Source organism: Liolophura sinensis, chromosome 8, assembly GCF_032854445.1.
Source record: "Liolophura sinensis isolate JHLJ2023 chromosome 8, CUHK_Ljap_v2, whole genome shotgun sequence".
Classification (NCBI taxonomy): domain Eukaryota; kingdom Metazoa; phylum Mollusca; class Polyplacophora; order Chitonida; family Chitonidae; genus Liolophura; species Liolophura sinensis.
The window spans coordinates 47,322,821-47,343,515 of record NC_088302.1 but is presented as its reverse complement, the minus strand read 5'-3'; the positions used below and the strand labels follow the sequence as shown (position 1 = coordinate 47,343,515).

Sequence of the window (20,695 nt, the reverse complement as noted above, 5' to 3'; positions counted from 1 at the left end):
TGTTATCTACATGCACAAATCTCAAGCCAAAGCCGTTATTCAAAAAGCTTAAGGCGAGTCTCCTAGTACCAAGAGGCTTAGCCAGAGAAGGTTCATTAGTGTTAATCTATGATAGTACAATGTGAAAACAACAATAGGCCCTAGATATGGCAGATGGCCTCCCAGTGCGATCCATCAACATCAGCAATGTTCAGTAGCGGGGTCAAATTACTTTTATCCGGTACAAATTGTGAGGTCAAGTACAAAGTGTCTGAATAGATGATAATACCAACCCGGCAATAGGTTGAGAACACTTATCCCTCTCTGTATCGATGCTGCCTTACTTTCGAAAAAGTTTGAGGATTAGCACTACTTTCTAATCTAAATCTTTAGATGGCAACAATAACATCCGAAGAAAGTTTTATCGCGCTGGAATACGTAGAAAATATTGCCAGACCATAAAGTTAATTAAAATATTGGCAGCTATAAATTATATATAATTAGAGCAGTAAATTAAAACGCAAGTTAGAATGACTAAAAACGTTGCCTACCTATCAGATCCCATTCACCGTTACGAATAAATGACTGTGTGTCCCCACCTCGAGGATCTTTGATCACCAAATCCAGCGCTACGCTTGCATATGTCCACGACCCAAACTTTAAATCACAGCTTTGTTCGTCAAATGGAAACCACAATATGTTAATTTTGCACGTGCTTTTGAACATTCCCGGTGGTATCCAGTTGATATCACCAGTACTGAACAGAATGGCGTTGACAGGAAATGTTCCGTCAAACCGGTCATCAGCACTAAAAAGAATATAAAACAAAATGGGTTAAACAAAGGGAAACATGCCTTGTACTTGGTTTCTTGACAAAAGCCTGTGGATCCAGGTTCCAGTTTTGAAGGAGGAAATACGTTGTCTAACGCCAACTTTCCATATTAGGCCTTTGAATTAAATATCAAAATATCAACCGTTGTCTGTTGTGGGTACATAGGGGGATCTGTTGTGGGCACACAGAGGGATCTGTTGTACCAGATCAAAGTGAAGTGTTAAATGTTGTACACAAGGATCTCAATGAAGTGTTACATGTTGTACACAAGGATATCACTGCAATGTTACATGTTGTACACAAGGATCTCAGTGAAGTGTTACATGTTGTACACAAGGATATCACTGCAATATTATATGTTGTACACAGGAATCTCAATGAAGTGTTACATGTTGTACACAGGGATATCAGTGAAGTGTTACATGTTGTACACAGGGATCTCAGTGAAGTGTTACATGTTGTACACAAGGATATCACTGCAATGTTACATGCTGTATACAAGGATCTCAATGAAGTGTTACATGTTATACACAAGGATTTCACTGTAATGTTACATGTTGTACACAGGAATCTCAATGAAGTGTTACATGTTGTACACAGGAATCTCAATCAAGTGTTACATGTTGTACACAAGGATCTCAATAAAGTGTTACAAGTTGTACACAGGGATCTCAATGAAGTGTTACATGTTGTACACAGGGATCTCAGTGAAGTGTTACATGTTGTACACAAGGATATCACTGCAATGTTACATGTTGTACACAGGAATCTCAATGAAGTGTTACATGTTGTACACAAGGATCTCAATGAAGTGTTACATGTTGTACACAAGGATCTCAATGAAGTGTTACATGTTGTACACAAGGATTTCAGTGAAGTGTTACATGTTGTACACAAGGATATCACTGCAATATTACATGTTGTACACAGGAATCTCAATGAAGTGTTACATGTTGTACACAAGGATCTCAGTGAAGTGTTACATGTTGTACACAGGGATCTCAGTGAAGTGTTACATGTTGTACACAAGGATATCACTGCAATGTTACATGCTGTATACAAGGATCTCAATGAAGTGTTACATGTTATACACAAGGATATCACTGCAATGTTACATGTTGTACACAGGAATCTCAATCAAGTGTTACATGTTGTACACAGGAATCTCAATCAAGTGTTACATGTTGTACACAGGAATCTCAATGAAGTGTTACATGTTGTACACAAGGATCTCAATAAAGTGTTACATGTTGTACACAAGGATCTCAATGAAGTGTTACATGTTGTACACAAGGATCTCAATGAAGTGTTACATGTTGTACACAGGGATCTCAATGAAGTGTTACATGTTGTACACAAGGATATCACTGCAATGTTACATGTTGTACACAGGAATCTCAATGAAGTGTTACATGTTGTACACAAGGATCTCAATGAAGTGTTACATGTTGTACACAAGGATCTCAATGAAGTGTTACATGTTGTACACAAGGATTTCAGTGAAGTGTTACATGTTGTACACAAGGATATCACTGCAATATTACATGTTGTACACAGGAATCTCAATGAAGTGTTACATGTTGTACACAAGGATCTCAGTGAAGTGTTACATGTTGTACACAGGGATCTCAGTGAAGTGTTACATGTTGTACACAAGGATATCACTGCAATGTTACATGCTGTATACAAGGATCTCAATGAAGTGTTACATGTTATACACAAGGATATCACTGCAATGTTACATGTTGTACACAGGAATCTCAATCAAGTGTTACATGTTGTACACAGGAATCTCAATCAAGTGTTACATGTTGTACACAGGAATCTCAATGAAGTGTTACATGTTGTACACAAGGATCTCAATAAAGTGTTACATGTTGTACACAAGGATCTCAATGAAGTGTTACATGTTGTACACAAGGATCTCAATGAAGTGTTACATGTTGTACACAAGGATCTCAATGAAGTGTTACATGTTGTACACAAGGATTTCAGCGACGTGTTACATGTTGTACACAAGGATATCACTGCAATGTTACATGCTCTATACAAGGATTTCAATGAAGTGTTACATGTTATACACAAGGATATCACTGCAATGTTACATGTTGTACACAGGAATCTCAATCAAGTGTTACATGTTGTACACAGGAATCTCAATCAAGTGTTACATGTTGTACACAGGAATCTCAATGAAGTGTTACATGTTGTACACAAGGATCTCAATAAAGTGTTACATGTTGTACACAAGGATCTCAATGAAGTGTTACATGTTGTACACAAGGATCTCAATGAAGTGTTACATGTTGTACACAAGGATCTCAATGAAGTGTTACATGTTGTACACAAGGATTTCAGCGAAGTGTTACATGTTGTACACTAGGATATCACTGCAATATTATATGTTGTACACAAGGATCTCAGTGACGTGTTACATGTTATACACAAGGATATCACTGCAATTTTACATGTTATGGATCCCAATGAAGTGTTACATGTTGTACACAGGAATCTCAATCAAGTGTTACATGTTGTACACAAGGATCTCAATGAAGTGTTACATGTTGTACACAAGGATCTCAATGAAGTGTTACATGTTGTACACAAGGATTTCAGCGACGTGTTACATGTTGTACACAAGGATATCACTGCAATGTTACATGCTCTATACAAGGATTTCAATGAAGTGTTACATGTTATACACAAGGATATCACTGCAATGTTACATGTTGTACACAGGAATCTCAATCAAGTGTTACATGTTGTACACAGGAATCTCAATCAAGTGTTACATGTTGTACACAGGAATCTCAATGAAGTGTTACATGTTGTACACAAGGATCTCAATAAAGTGTTACATGTTGTACACAAGGATCTCAATGAAGTGTTACATGTTGTACACAAGGATCTCAATGAAGTGTTACATGTTGTACACAAGGATCTCAATGAAGTGTTACATGTTGTACACAAGGATTTCAGCGAAGTGTTACATGTTGTACACTAGGATATCACTGCAATATTATATGTTGTACACAAGGATCTCACTGACGTGTTACATGTTATACACAAGGATATCACTGCAATTTTACATGTTATGGATCCCAATGAAGTGTCACATCTTGCACTTAAAGATATCAATAAAATCTTACCTGTTGTACATCAAAATATCTGGTCGCCATATCTTTTTAATGGGGACTCGGAGTTCTGAAATATTATTAAACTCCGCTGCGTTCCACATTAAGTTAGGATCCCGCCACGTCTGTGAAAGACAAATTACACATGCCAGTGAAGAGAAACATATCCCTCGTTCATCTCACACCAACTTTCATGATATATGAATTTCATCGCCAATTATTTGGTTTTACAATAAATTTGAAGAATATTTACAGTAAATAAGTATCTTACCATTTGAAAGACTTTGACTTCATTTTAAAAATGAAACATATTTAAGTTACTTTAGCGTGCATCCTTTTGGAGGATATCTAACAACAGATTAAAAGCCCAGCTTAGTATTACATGTTACTAATTTACATAATACATACCAAAACATATAAAAACAAAGACATGTACAGAGTCACTCCAGAAACACAGGGAAACTACAAGTACCATTCTGGACATGCCCATGCATTCTATTAGCAGGATAGCATCATGCGACAAAGGAAAATGTGGATATTGGACTGACAAAAAATATGTCTGAAGGAGCCATAACTAAAGTTCTCATTGCTTTCATATCTGGTTATAAAGCTAAATGGTCGCGGTAGCACTTGAACCTAGTGGCTTGCTGAGATATTTTAGTTTGTCGTCTGATTTGTCATCCGATGAAATCTGAGCTCTGGTCCAGTGCACTCTCATTTGCTGCATAAAGCTAAAGGTGTAATATAAATGCATAAATGAACTCAACGGACACCTTGCAAAAGAAATTATGATATTTCCACCCCCCCAAAAAATTCCAATCAAAGTCAACCTGTGTACGTGTACTGTCCATTTCAATCAAATGTGTTTCTGCTTATGAGTATATACATGCATATGTACCTGTTTTTCAATTTGATCGTTTGTTACACCTTGAGTAGTTCTAAACTAGTGACACCTAATAAATTGCAAACAAACGTTACTGCATTTTTTACCTTAATTTTTGCTTAAGGCATGGTGGGAGCGGACGTATAAGTTGCTACGTTTTTAGCATTTACATGAACAACTATATAAACTATTACTAAAGTCAATTGAAAAGAGGCCTCTGGGTCCAGTTTCACGAAGCCGTTACGAGCTCGCAACTACCAGGACGACGAAATGCCTGCAGTACTGTTTGCCGTTGTAGTTAAGTGAACGTAACGTTAAGAGTGCTTCGTGAAACCGAGCAATGATTTTACTGTTTACCGGCGTGTAAATATACATGTCAACGATCACGCTTATAGGAACTGTCATAACTGCTCTGGTTTCACTCCTTAAGCTGCAGTGTTTTACGTTGTGGCTTTCAATGATTTTGTTCATCAAGTCAAAATAGGTTATCCTCACAAGATTAAAATAGTTTTGACTATTCCGAAGATCCTCAGAAAGAACTGTGATAGAAGTGAAGCAAACCAAAGAACAATTCTTTTGTTATATATTGCCTAAGACTCATAGTTGTCCAGTAATAATAATAGTCATGCAGAAGCATTACCACGTACATGCAAAAGGTTTCACAAACCTTTTACAATGACGTGGTCATGCCTTGACTTCATTATTATAACTCTTGTGTTATTCTCATTACTTATGAAAACGAAGATTTCAATATCATCTGTAGTTTACGCATAATTATTGTCCAACATACCACATATTAACTACAATTTCGTTTATCAGTTTTTCATTTATTTATTTGATTAGTGTTTTACGCCGTACTCAAGAATATTAGTTTTTCATTTAACATGATTGATGTAAAAAGGTGTAATGACAGCTTAGTGGAGGACAGTAATGCTGTCACGGAAACAAAAACGTTCGAACTAGTAGTCTATGCCCTATAAAATATTAGAAGCCAGCAAGGCAGAGTAAAGGCGGTTTGAAAGTCAAAAGTAGTGAAATAAAGCTTGTGTTTCACACATCTCTCAGTGCAAAGTTTAAGTGCAGCAGTGATTTTGGAGAACTAATTGACCTTTGCTATGGAAGGAATATGCCTATTAAGAGAAAGAAGTGATTGGAATGGCCGATCGGCCTAAAGGTAATAGAAACCCAGTAGATGACTTTATATAGTCAATACAAGGGTTAGCAGAGTTGTTCGAAGACGTTAGTTTCGTTTGATCCGTGCACTAAGTAAAGTAGCCTTTTAAAATTCGATAAGAAAACGAGTTAATATTAGGCCCACTTGGTTAATAACAGTTGAACAGGGTAGGTTAGTAGAAAGAGTATGTTAGTAGATAAGCCATAACTTAACACTGTAAAAAAAACTGCCACGTGTTTTTTCCATTCACAACTTACCATGTCTAACCAAATACTTGCGTAAAGAATTTGGTTCTTTTCGTCCTGTGAAATAAATAGGCAGCAGGTAATAACATAAATATAATTACTAATTACTAAAATAATCGCTTTCAGCTACATACCTATTGAAATGAATCTCAACTGAATCTTAACAGGTGATCACGTGGTTAGCTAGTGCGAAACCTCATTGGCTGAAATTACAAAGCTACTAACGTAATACAGAGGACATCAAAAACAACATCTTTACTTCAACCGGTCGATACAGATTCATGCGGGGTTTCATGTATCAGTACATCAAAATATTAACTTCTTTAAAATGAAAAATTTTCATAAAATAACTTTTTCACCTTCAGCACATATCAAACTTATCAAACACTTCAACACGTTATAAAGTATATAACATTTTGGAATGAATAATATAAAAAATATCGTGGAACTACATTAAATACAAAAATCCCCAAAATATAATCCATGGACGAATTCAAAACTAGAATGTTTATATTACCTCGACAGGTTGAAGTAGCATCTCTAAACTGGTAAGACATACATATAAGGCCAAAAACAACGACAAAACGGGAAAAGGTCAAGAAAATAACCGTGGAAAAGACAATGACTACTAATTATAGAGGACTACATATCTAAGGGACCGTGAAGAAAAGGACAGGGTGTGTCTCCTTACGATGAGCGTAGAATAGGGAACAAGGAAACTTATTTGCGAAAGTCAATCTATTGTTCCTTTACTGAAAAACAAATTAGCTTGTCAACAAGCTCTTAAGTCTTAACTTGTCAGAATTGTTTTGCAAACTGTCAAATTGAAAATATTCAACCGTGTTCAATCGGAAGGAGATATATAACCAAACATGCTAGGAAAAGCACAATGACGACTGCTCACTACATAATGTACTACGTAAAGGGAGACAAATGAAACTGAATTTAGACTGGTGCTGTGTGGTTTTTTTCTTTACGGGACTCTACCACAACACTCACCAACTCCAACCAGACGTTTGTTAGAATAACTTGTCTTTTTTCATCCTGTTAATATAAAAATGTTTTGCCCGTAAACTCGTTTAGAGGATACACTGGCCAAATGGTCAACACACACCAAAGATCATCGCAAGAAAACCAAACAGGTAAACCATGACAACGACAACGGGATAGGAAGTAATGCAGATGATTATGTACTTGTCAAATACTTAAGATATGTATTTAGTTACCTATATTTGAGACAAGATTTTGATGTTACTGTTCTGTTTTTAAAAAAACGTTCTTCAGTAGATTGTAATTCGATATTTCGGTTTATTCTAACTCTTTTCAGCCATTTTTCATTTACTTTCTTGAAACAGATTTTAAATAAATCGAAGTATCGAATAACAATGCATTTATTGGAGCTGGGACAAGAATTTAAACCAATCTATCTTATCGGTAGTTACTTCTGTAACCAATACATGTATCACCAGATGTATAAACTGGTTGTCAGTGCAGTTTTACTTTTATGAGGAATTTCTCTCTTAGTTTCACGTATTCGTGTCCAGGCATGTAAAGCTGGACAGTATTATAATGACAAGGATACCAATCCGGACACCCTACCCAAGCATCAATTATCCATGCCAAGGAAAAACAACCCACTTGCTATTTCTTGGTCGCTGTTTAAATATTTATTCATTTCGTGAGTATTGAACGCGATACTCACAAATTTTCGACCTATTTGACGGCGGTCAGGTTTATGGGTGATAAACACCGGAGACCCCGGAGTATACCAACCGCACCTGAATAAAACTCCTGACGTAAAGCCACAACCAAAGCCATGGAGGATCAAATAAATCCCAGTTTGGGGGGTTAAAAACGATGCACCACTGTGCAATAAAGGCATCAGCGACTTTACATAGATATTTTTTGAGATTAATATCTCGAGGAATTGGCGTAATACATGGGTGTAGTCTTTGTCGTCTAAGTGGTTCACAATCAATTGAGAACTCATTGAGGAAACAAGTGGTGAAATATCGTCCCCGTGCGTTTTCTTGTTAATCATCCCCACGCCCAGTCAAACTTCACGAGGAAAAACAATGAAATGAAAAGTTAATACATGGGTGTCAGTCTCAGAAATTTAAGATTCATACTTTCAGCTGAACTATTTTGATCCCTAAATACCTATCTCTTGTTTAGGATAAAATGATATAGATTTGATTTCAGTCTTAGAGTTGTCTGTTTTGACAAAGATTGGAGTAGTAATTCCCCGCTTTCGGGAACCGTCGTTTATATAGGCTGTGATCTTGTGGCCTGGTCTCCTGATCACAGGTTTATGCGAGAAAGTGGTAAGACGAATTTGTGAGATGCGATCAGTCTAATTGTGAAACCGATTCTACTGATAATACCCTCCACTCCCCTTCCCCCCCCCCCCCCCCGATAATTGACAGTGACCTAAACTTGCCGTGTGAGTAAAATAAAACATAACATGGCATAACTAGCTAATATTGTCAACTAGCTGTCAACTGTCAACTAGCTGAAGAACAAGTTAGTCTTTGCTAAGAAGATCCCCTTCGGGGTAGGAAACAGCCTTACCACATCTATGATCTGTTGTAGGGTGAGACCAAACGTGACGTTAACGCTGGACGATTCGTCCACGACCGGCCTTTCCAGGACGTTGTAGGGCTGATCCTCAAACAGGTGTTTCAGTAGCAGACGGGTGTACTTGCCTTGATGAGTCACTGTAACAAAGGCGGAGGAAGGAATCAGTCAAAATGGTGGAAATTTGTGTCCACAACATGGTGTTCTGTATTTCAGAATACAGACTGAACAGCAAATCCGAAGCAGCGATGACAATGTGATAATTGGCAAATGGCCTCACGAAACACTGGCCTGTTGTCAACTTTTCTCAGTTAAGGTTTTATTCTAACTGTTCGTGTGATTGCTTAACTTGAGCTCTTATCCTTTCTCCTGGATATGTCGAGATTAGCTAATTCAACCCGCTTTTCAACAGTGCTTCCGTCGCCTATTAAAACTTAGATAGATCACTATATCAAAGAGCAGCATTGCCCTTATCCTGGCTATCAGTATATCAAAGAGCAGTATTGCCTTTATCCTGGAATTATCATGTATGTCACTTGTCACGGATTAAACACTTAAATTTCTGCACGGAGTTCTTTTGATTCTTGTTTTGTTTGGTTCTTCCACATGATAACTGCAGGCAACATCCCCTCGGGTTAAGCAGAGTTTGATATTTCTGTACGAAGTTTACATGCAGGGTTATGGTTAGTTTGTTTTTTTTAACTAAGTTTATTTGTTACCTACAGTTTAGAGCCATTTCATATTCAATATGACTTATACAGGGTAGTCACCCTGAGCGCATACCTAGGTTAACCGGAGAGTGATATTTTACTACGAAAAATGAACTGTCCTTCGTGGGGGCATAGGACCGTCAAATTATGAGCCCTTGTCTGGCCTGTTACAATTAGAGAACTGATGTGCACATAGGCCTGTAACAATTAGAAGACGGGGGTGGGGGCGGGGGTGGGGGATTAGCGTCACTGCTGAAATTTGTTTTTGTATTCGATTTGTATCAATGGAAGCATAGAACCGTTACACAGCTGGGAACCACAGGGACAAATATCGCCAATATCTCCGCGATGGTGTCAGTGTCAGCAAATGCTGTTGGTGGCTGTGATAAGTAAGGGTGATAATTTGTTGAAATATTAAGTAGAACAGTCAACAACGAGGTGAAGAGAGATCTGTCTATTAACATCCAGACTTGACGCGTGCGTGCAGGCGTTCTGACTTGTCACGCTGGTGATTGGCTGGCGAGAATGATGGCTCATGATATAAAGCTGTTTCCTATAGAATTATCCTGTCTAGTAGAGACATAGTAATTACCCACGACTGATGGATGGCTGGCAACAGACTTTAGATAATATCACGTCAAGAAAATCCTAACTAGCTCGACATTGTTTGTGGCATGGTATCTAGTAAGTCATCATAACACGAATACTCAAAGATTACTGTTTAATTTATGGTGTTTACGAAAGCCAGGCTCCGTTGTGTTGTGTTTTACGCTCTTCCGCAACACTCCTATCAGATAGTTCTTATATTTAAGAGAAAGGATGCTGTTTTCTTCACACTATCTGTTGATACTTCAGACGAAAACCCATCAATGTAAAGTCATTTATCATCTAACACTGTTGACGAAGAAGTTAGGAAAGACATCTGTGAATAACTAGATATTTAAGTGAAAAAGTCTTAAGGGCTACGTTAAATACCACCCAAATAAAGCGTCTTCGGACACGAAAATTAGGAAATGTCACACAATAACCTGCTCAACTCAGATCTGATTGAAGGATGAAACAGGTGCTTTAGGACTAACTTAGCTTTCTTCTTGGGATATAAAATGGCATTAAACTAAAGTTTTCCTTAGGCCATAGCGGGTAGTCCGGAAATTAAGTGGTCTGCAAAGGTGAGGTCAACAATAACAAATCTCAAAACAACACTGTTAGAGAAGGGCCCAAAATAGTGTCGCTAAGATTATCAAGGGTTCATTACTGACGTCATTTCCGAAAATTTCCGTCTTTTGGTGGAAAATGCGTATAAATAAAAGGGATTGTTAAGATATGAAATTTCATATTATCTCAAACATTAATTTCTTTTTTCATCTTTTTCGTCATAACATTTTTTATTTCCTTTAAAATCGTAGTTTCTTTTCATGCATCCTTAAAGCACTTTATCCTTTCAGCTGTACATTTTTTTATTGACGCACTGAAGAATATTTTACTTATACGACGACGAGCAGCATTTTGGTAAAAGCAAACATGAAAACCCACCCCCTTTCGCAGATTGCTGGAAAAGCTTCCCACGTATGACCGGAGTGGGTATAGTTTTTAATCATATCAAGTACTGTATTAATGACATTAAAGAAACAAAGTTAATTTGGTGCGCAGCTGGATTGATTATATCATCGATTTCTCACCTACTTTGTTTTTTAATAGCTTAACGGTTCTTTGTCATCTGAGGGAATTGCCTTAATCTTTATACATGATTACCAAATTAACTGGTTGACAGGTTATTTACTTGATTGTTGTGTTCAGAGGTTCCCTTCGCTTCATTAGTGCTATAAAACTTAATTAATTATAAAACATGATTACCAGATTGACTGCTTGACTACTAAATCATTTGATTCCCATGCCGAGAGATTCCCTTCTCTTCTTCAGTGGTGTAAACTTAACTATATTACCAGATTCACTGGTTCACTACCAAACCACTTCGTTCCCATGCCGAGAGATTCCCTTCTCTTCTTTAGGCGTTAGTTCTTAACTATAAAACATGATTACCCGATAGACTGCTTGACTACTAAATCATTTGATTCCCATACCGAGAGATTGCCTTCGCTTTAAAGGTGGTGTTAACTATAAAACAGGATTACTAGATAGACTGGTTGACTATTCAATCACGTCATGCCCATGTCGAGAGATTCCCTTCGCTTTTTAAGTGGTGCTAACTTAACTATAAAACAGGATTACCTGACAGACTGGTTGACTACTAAATCATTTCATTCCCATGCCGAGAGATTGCCTTTTCTTCTTTGGTGGTGTTAACTTAACAATAGAACATGATTACTAGATAGACTGGTTGACTACTAAATCATTTCATTCCCATGCCGAGAGATTGCCTTTTCTTCTTTGGTGGTGTTAACTTAACTATAGAACATGATTACTAGATAGACTGGTTGACTATTCAATCACGTCATGCCCATGCCGAGAGATTCCCTTCACTTTTTAAGCGGTGTTAACTTAACTATAAAACAGGATTACCTGATAGACTGGTTGACTACTAAATCACTTCATTCCCATGCCGAGAGATTGCCTTTTCTTCTTTGGTGGTGTAAACTTAATATAAAAGATGATTACCAGATTTACTGGTTGACTTCTAAATCACTCGATTCTCATCCCAAGAGATTCCCTTTGCTCCATTGGTGGTGTTAACTATAAAAATGATTTCCGGATAGACTGGCTGACTTCTAAGTCATTTGATTCCCATGCCGAGAGATTTCCTTCTCTTCTTTAGTGGTGTTAACTTAACTATAAAAAACGATTACCAGATGAGACGGATTGACTTCATCATGTCAAGAGATTCTTTGCTTCTTTAGTTGTATTAACTTCACTATAAAATATGATTATCAGATAGACTGGTTGATTAGACGATTCCTGGGTTATTTGATTGTTGTGTAGAGGGATTATCTTTGCTTCTTTAGTGGTGTTGACTTAACTATAAAACACGATTACCAGACAGATTGGTTGATTGGATGATTACGTGATTGCCATGCCAGATGTTCGAAGTGTTGCCACCTAAATGGTGTTAACTACAAAACATGAATACCAGACATACTGGATGACATATTTGGTTATTTGATTACCCACTCAAGTGTTCGAAGTGTTGCCATCTTATTGGCGTTAACTACAAAACATGATTACCAGACACACTGGTTGACATATTTGGTTACTTGTGTTCAAGTCAAGTGTTCGAAGTGTTGCCACCTTAATGGTGTTAACTACATAACATGATTACCAGACACACTGGTTGACATATTTGGTTACTTGATTACCCCGTCAAGTGTTCGAAGTGCTGCCACTTTAATGGCGTTAACTACAAAACATGATTACCAGACAGACTGGTTGACATATTTGGTTACTTGTGTTCAAGTCAAGTGTTCGAAGTGTTGCCACCATAATGGTGTTAACTACATAATATGATTATCAGATAGACTGGTTGACATATTTGGTTACTTGATTACCCAGTCAAGTGTTCGAAGTGCTGCCACCTTAATGGCGTTAACTACAAAACATGATTACCAGACACACTGGTTGACTTGTGTTCAAGTCCAGTGTTCGAAGTGTTGCCACCTTAATGGCGTTAACTACAAAACATGATTACCAGACAGACTGGTTGATATATTTGGTTACTTGATTACCCCGTCAAGTGTTCGAAGTGTTGCCTTCTCAATGGTGTTAACTACAAAACATGATTACCAGACAGACTGGTTGACATATTTGGTTACTTGATTACCTCATCAAGTGTTCGAAGTGCTGCCATTTTAATGGTGTTGACGATAAAAATGATTATAACATTATTTGCTTCACTGTTTGACTACTGCATGAGTTACTTCATCGCCCTTTGTCTCTTCAAAGGAGACCACGTAAGAGAAGTGTAGCTGCCTAGGATTCAGATTGTTTTTCAATCACTTACACAAACAAGGTATCAAATCCCAGTCATGGGCAAGGGATATTTGAGATTCCCTCTCTCTTATAGCTATAGGGCCCGTAATTGCAGTGAAGCTCGTTGGGCAGTGTAGACCGCCAGTCATGAAGTCAGTTGATGATCACAGTTTCCTTCCATCAATCTGTCACGTGTGGAAAATCGGTCAGTTACCTGCCAAAAAGCGGAGGTTTAGCTCTGACACACAGATTTCGTCCACACACAAATTAGCCAACACCATGTATTCCTATAAGAAAACATTCCTGCAAGAAAACATTTCTAGAGTTCGATGTTATGACGAATATTGGACATGACGCTTATATTTAAACACTGATCGATAAATAAATAAAGACCACAGCCTTGAAATGACCTCGATCATTCTTCCCTCCAGCAATTAACGTGCGTAGAAGTTTGGAGATTCCAGTGCCAAGGGTTTTAACTCCAGGTCATCTACAGTGACCTTACAAGACTTTTCAAGATATTACTAAGTAAGCGTATGACAACGCTTGAAATATCGCCTTCAGCGTCGCTAGCAACACTTACAGAACAAATATATAAAGAACATTTGTCACCATCAAAGCAAATGTCTTATTCAAAGACATTATTGGCCATAAATATCCAACAAAGAGCCATTAATGACAGTCATCGAACTAATCCCCAAATTGGTGCCGACTAGAAACGAGAAGCATTGAGATATATTACTATATTAATCGGGGAGGATAAAGTAGGCAGAAATTGGATTTTATCGCCGATAGCTTGAGAAATAAAACATTCACCAAGCATATGATTGCATTAGAGACACGATGCTCCCGATTCCATGGGAAATCAATTCTTCTAGGCGACCTCAGTAAAGTTGTTTGCTCAGCCAGAAGCTAGGACTGCTTTATACATGAAGATGATTTCTAGGAGTAAAATCAATACTAAAGCAAAAGAAGTGAAACTACGGCTGTTTATACCTGGATTTGAAAGTCATGACAGCTTTCAGTTCAATAAAAACTGTCTCGAAAGTACATATTAAAAGTTAAAAAGTGCCCTTTAGAAAGATCCAGGTCAGTTCCCCAAAAGACATGTAACACAAACCACCAAAGGACTAAGAAAATTTAGTACGAAACTAGGATAGAAAAATGTTAAAAGAAGCAGTCAACAATTTCCAATGATGTTTGGAATATTTTCTGTAGAGGAATCCAGAGACAACAGGATATCAGCTAAAAATCCAATGATAATTTATGTCCGATTCTTTTGACTGAATATTTGCACTAAAATTATAGAGCTTTGAAAATTTTCTAGGGCCGCTTGCACAAAGAGGTCGAAAGCCGAAGTTGATTAAAAGATCTCGGTCGTAGCCTGAGTATACAGTCGACACCCTGTTGCATGAAGGAATTGTAAGCCACGATAGTTGTAACTAACAGTCAGAAATTAGAGCCGTTTCGACCCTGTTGTTAATATTTACAATCGCCCCAAAATTAACGCTAAGTACAAATACTTGCCTTAAGTAGATTGTTAGTTAGTACATTTAGACTCGTTTTGCAAAGATTTGCAAAGTAATTGTTTCAAAAACGTGTTAATAGCATTTTTCAAGTGTTATTGTGAGCTACTGAATCATTATGATGTAGAACTCTCTTGAAAATGAAGGCAAGAAAAGCTATTGACCGGTACATTGTCCATTTACACATGCCACCTTTACGTTCGAATCAAATTCGTCCCACGATCGCGATTGTCACTTCAAAAATTTACAATCGCTTAACAATTCCTTTGTGCAAGAGACGCCACTTGTTTTTACAATCAGTTGTATACTCAGCTGCAGGGTCCTTTCCGTACAATCTCTTGTGCAAGCGGGCTTTGTACATTTACAGTTGTTTGCAACGTTTGCATGACAGTATAAAAACAATATTGTTAACACAGCCCAGGTCTTCAATATATCAGAACTGCACAAGCCACTTCACGGATCAGTCAGCAATCTTCAGCATGCTCAATAAACATCTGTAATGTCTCAATCCCTATTTCCTTATTTCCTTATCAACAGTTTGGAGGAGCATTCAACGCAAAGCTTGACAGTGAGGGACTACCCAGCAAGGGGCACATAACTGTCAAGTGCCTGTGCTTTTTGTCAGCTGTCATCATGGTGTTTTTTTCTTTATTGGAAACACGTCATAGTTGCTCCATCTTAAGGGAAACACTAAATCAAGAGTGCTCACGTAACATTTAATGCGTATTTGTTCTCAGTCGAATGTACTTTATATTCTTAATTTTGCCAGAAGCATTGAATGGAATAAGTACAATTAAAACAAATATACTGATGTTCATATTTTAGTATACTTGAAAGTGTGGTGCTAGTAAATTGATTTCATGATATGTCTATCATTTAATGAGTTTGGTGAGATTTTAATATGTAAAATATATGATCCACTTCAAAACTGCAATTTGTAGCAGAAAACTCAGGCATCAGATGTATGCCCCACTAGACGAGTAAGAGAAAACGATAAGGGTGCAAAGAGAGAACAAGAGTACTTGGAAAATTTCGAAACATGTGGTCTTTCCTGTTCGAAATTTTCCAGGAAAAACCTCTTTATAAATTGCTCTTGCTGTCTTGTGCTGCAAGTTTGTTCTCTACACCTTATACCCCACGCTCAATCCTACAGTGTGGATTTGCCTGACAACACTCTTTCCTTCATTAGAAGTATATATCGATAATTGTATAAAATGGAAATAAATGGGTGGGCGTTTACATGGAATTGTACATTGGTACATTGAATACATTGGTATTCTTCCTAAAGAAGCTGCTATCATGGAATTTTCAATTTTTTAACATTACGAATTTATATGAAAAAGTCGTGGAATTACAAATTAGGGGTTTATTGTAGTGACGGGCCTCAGTGGCTCAGTAGGTTAGCGCACTAACGCAGTGTAAAGGCCCAGGAGCCTCTCATCAATGCGGTCGCTGTGAGTTCAAGTCCAGCTTATGCTGGATTCCTCTCCAGCCGTACTTGGGAAGGTCTTCAGCAACCTGCGGATGGTCGTGGGTTTCCGCCGGGCTCTGTACGGTTTCTTCCGACCATAATACTGACCGCCGTCGTATAAGTGAATTATTCTTGAGTACGGCGTAAAACACCAATCAATAAATAAATAAATCTTTGTAGTGACAGCTGGCGTATAGCTGTGGTTATATGTGAAATACGAAAAAACAAAAACTCGTACAGTGAGCCGTCTCTTCGCTACACCCTGTATCTAGTCATAGCTGTCAAAATCATTACAAGATGTTCAATAAAGCCACGCCAACAGCTTTCATGCAGAGAATGCAGAGTTATCAACTCTTTGCCAAGATTTGTTCAAAGACTCTTGAGCACATCTTAAACGTGTTGGGAGTTTTTCTCCAGAATATCAAGTCTTGTTAAGTTTTTATGTCTCCACTGGACAGTTAGCAGATTTTTTCACGTGGTGGTGAACAGTTTACAACATCCACTGGGCAGGCGTCGAAGCGTAAAGTAGACAAAACGTTGAATAAAATCATCACTACCGTTTTTTATGATGTTCATGGATGGCGTCTCTTTTGGACTGTACAAGTTGCCTTATAAGGTTACAGACTCTGTGAGCCCAGAAAAAAAAGCCCAGATGGAAGTGGTGTGTGAGTGATAAAAAGGAAATGAATAGACAAAGCAAACATCATTTTTTATTTTAAAAAAAACCCTTATACATTCTAGCCGTGAAATTCACTACATTGTATAAGACAAGAAACTGTTTGCAGATCAAAAACCGACATATACATACACAACAGTTACATATACCCGAGGAAATTAATATCTATAGACAATTGACGTGTTCATTTTTCACTATTTTTTTCATTTCATAATTAAGTTCAAATTAGCTAAAAGTTAAACGAAATGGTCCTTAATATTTATAAAAAAAAAACAAAGTATTAATTTGCTATAAAATACTTGTTTTGATGTTAATATGAAAGTAAAATGTTCATTCTATCGAAAAATCAGAAGCTAGTCAGTGCTAAAAGGCACTGTTAATTACAACTTCGGGCGTTGCCCGCTGATGCATACATGGTGGAATTCATGTCGCATCGACCGTTGCAATACATGTAAAAAAAACATTACATGCCTAAACCGATATGCTCGTAGTTGACATCAAATCCCGTATTCTGTACATGGTATCCGATTATAGTCGCTCCACTAGACAAGTGGTTGAGCAGTGGGCGAATAAGCGTTTATTATTTGCAAAACAATATGAAAACTTACTAGAATCTGCGAATGAGCCAAGTGGACAGTGTTGAAGCTGAATCAGATGTTATCTGCAATGTTAGCCGGAAAGATGCGGAAAGAGGCGAAGTAGGGATTGTTATAGTTCTCGCGGATGATTTTTATGTCCCCGGGTTCTTGTAATGCCATGTGATTTACAAGTTAATTCCTTACGCTATAATTTATATACCCTCGACTATTCTCCAGGGGCATATGGTGATTAGACTGCCTGTCCGACCGTGTGCTTGTAAATATGTCTTGTCAACGAAATCTCTACCCCGCTATTTGTCATTTATTTTCAATAATTAATTGTCTGTCTCACGTAATGAAAACCATAATAATACAATTTATGCGTGTATTTGTGTACATGATTTGGAGTTCAACGTTCTCTTCTTAAGAATATTGAAATGTTGCGAAGGCGTCCATTTGATGGGTGGAGGAAATATGTCTGAGGCAAAGAAACCACCGTCGTTTGGCAAGTAAGCTAATGAACACCCCAACTCTTAACTGATATAATAATAGCAAGAGCAACGTGAGGATGAAATGGCTAGAGCTGTACTATCCTGAAACATCATGTAATACATCAGCGAGATAAACGTTTTGTGTTTCATGCAATCTCTGGCACCAGTTAAGGAACAAAGGTTTCCTCTGCTTTTCTATGAAGAGTATCGCCGTCTAACGAGTTCTATATTCTCATTATAAAGCACTTATGTAGTAAATAAATAAATTATGTTAAGTAAGGGAGCTATAAATACATTACCAGACACAGACAAGGTACCAAATCAAGTTCTCTAGTTTAGCCTCTTTCACTTTGAAAATGAAGTTTAAAGTTTGATGGTCAATACTAAATAAACATATGCTCATGAAACTGACTGGAAATACACGGATAATTTTTTGTAAAAATTTAAATTAAGCGCCTTTCAGAAGTAGCCTGCGAAGTAAAACTAAACAAATTATTATGACATACATTAGACAAAGTGTCCTCTCATGATTTGTAGTGTAAAACTACTTTTTATTATACAGCAACTAGTGTGACATAACTAGCATGTGCAAAATAAATGCCCAAGATTTGTCGAGTGCCTTAAGAGCTTGTTACACCCGATTAACCTGTGCAAAATAAAGGCGATGTCTTCCGGCTGGTTCCGTCTGGTTGACATGGCCCCCTCAAGTCTTGTCTTCTTATCAAAATCCCAGCATTCATATTGGTGGAATTCAATTATTTTCTCAGACGGAAAGCATAATGCTTTTATTAACCGGGCCCGCTTTAGCTGTCTTCGCAAGTAGACAGTTGGGAAACTGGATTAGCACCAAGGGTAAGCACTGAGTGGGGACTGCAATGGAAAAACGTCAAAAACTGGCAGCTGCAAAAACAGCTCGACATTTCTGGTATTTTCTCAGCTCGTGCCTTTCTGCTAACCCTGACTGTTGACTAGAGCTTCCCCGATGGCTGTCTTCTCGATGTCTTATCGATTCCAATACGGACCATGGGTGGAAGAGGTTCCGAAACAGTCGCCCGCTGTGCAAAGTGGCCCGTGTCCCCAGCGGCGACTTGGAAGGGGCCGGGCCAGGGCAATTTCAACTGTCATCTCTAATGGCATCCTACCTGTCCTCCTGACGCCAAAGATCACATAAAAAATACAGCTATCCTTCTTCAAATTGACCACGGCGGTTACAAATACCACCAACACCCATAATCCGCCCGATCACCGCAGAATTTCCATGTGAATTTCAAGAAAACATTTTTAAAGCTCTTTTTATAGGCTGCTTTTTCATTTTTTTGTAGTTGTCTTCTTAATGAAACAAATTAGTTTTAGATGTATTAAGGCGTCAAAATTAGCACTCATATAACAGCCACCAACTGAGAGTAAGAAATCTCAGTTCAATAAACAATGGATGTCCAAACAATCAATAATAGAGAAATATGGAGAAAAACAGCCGAAATGAAAGATTTTTAGTACAGTTTGACTGTTAACAGTTTTCAACAACAAAGGAAAGACATCATAGAATCTGATGTAATACATATTTTCATTTGCAAGTGTTCACAGTGAACGGAAACGCCTATGGATGTCACCTCTCTAATATTAGACAATAAGATCAAGTACATTCAAAAATTTAATCGGTTAATTTTAACAGAATGTCTGTTGTCTGGGTAATGCTAGAATGTATTCTGCTATTGTAACAGCTTATTCTACTAAATATAACGCTTATATTCTATTAATTCAACATAACGATTCTATTAAACTAACAGGATAATATGTTGAATACTACACAGTGCAATGTTAAAATAACAGAATAGATTTTAAAAGTTTAGTTGTCATTGGTGTTACATCATAGGCATTTGCTATAACTAGCCGTACACTCAACTCTCTGTTATATCAGGATCGTCCTGAGTGAGGAACAATTACAAGCTGGTGTCTTTTTATTGCAATAAAAGATGGTGCCTTTGCAAAGTGCGTCAGCATTATTTGTACCATAAATGAGAAATCGACCAAAAATGAAAAGTGTATCCCAGTTTTCAATGCAGAATCCATGGATGCAGCCACGTCAAACAGTTTGTGATGCACTTCACTTATCCGCAAATGTATTATGTAAACACATATTAGCGGGGCACATTTAGGTCGCTCCCGAACACTGCATACATCACAAATAAGTACACACACACAACCACAGTACAGGTGAATGGCAGGTATCTAACTTGATCGATATGACAGAATATGTTTTAATATTCATTCTTAACACAATATCAGTGCAGCACTGTGAGACGTGATGAGCCACAGGCGAGTCTTTATCTAAGAAATCATACCAGCATATACACCATGTGTTTTTAAAAATGATTTTAAAATGATGCAAAACTGTACAGTAATAATGTTGTTCATAGAATGGCGAACGTGTTTGTCCACTTGTATAAATTTCGTCTTTGTATTCTGTCATCTCAAATTTATACTGGTGTCTTTTCTTC

General features: G+C 37.6%; 1 protein-coding gene across 1 annotated transcript in view; it reads right to left on the bottom strand.

Moving 5' to 3' along the window:
* LOC135472988 (neuronal acetylcholine receptor subunit alpha-7-like) overlaps positions 1-20,695 on the bottom strand; it is a 45,766-nt gene that overhangs the window by 2,522 nt on the left and 22,549 nt on the right. Inside the window, exons 2-6 of the mRNA XM_064752747.1 lie at positions 8,819-8,964; positions 7,247-7,291; positions 6,260-6,304; positions 3,961-4,070; positions 531-787 (exon numbers count right to left, since the gene is read on the bottom strand). Of these exons, the coding sequence (XP_064608817.1) occupies positions 531-787; positions 3,961-4,070; positions 6,260-6,304; positions 7,247-7,291; positions 8,819-8,964 (603 nt within the window). The remainder of the gene's footprint in view (positions 1-530; positions 788-3,960; positions 4,071-6,259; positions 6,305-7,246; positions 7,292-8,818; positions 8,965-20,695) is intronic.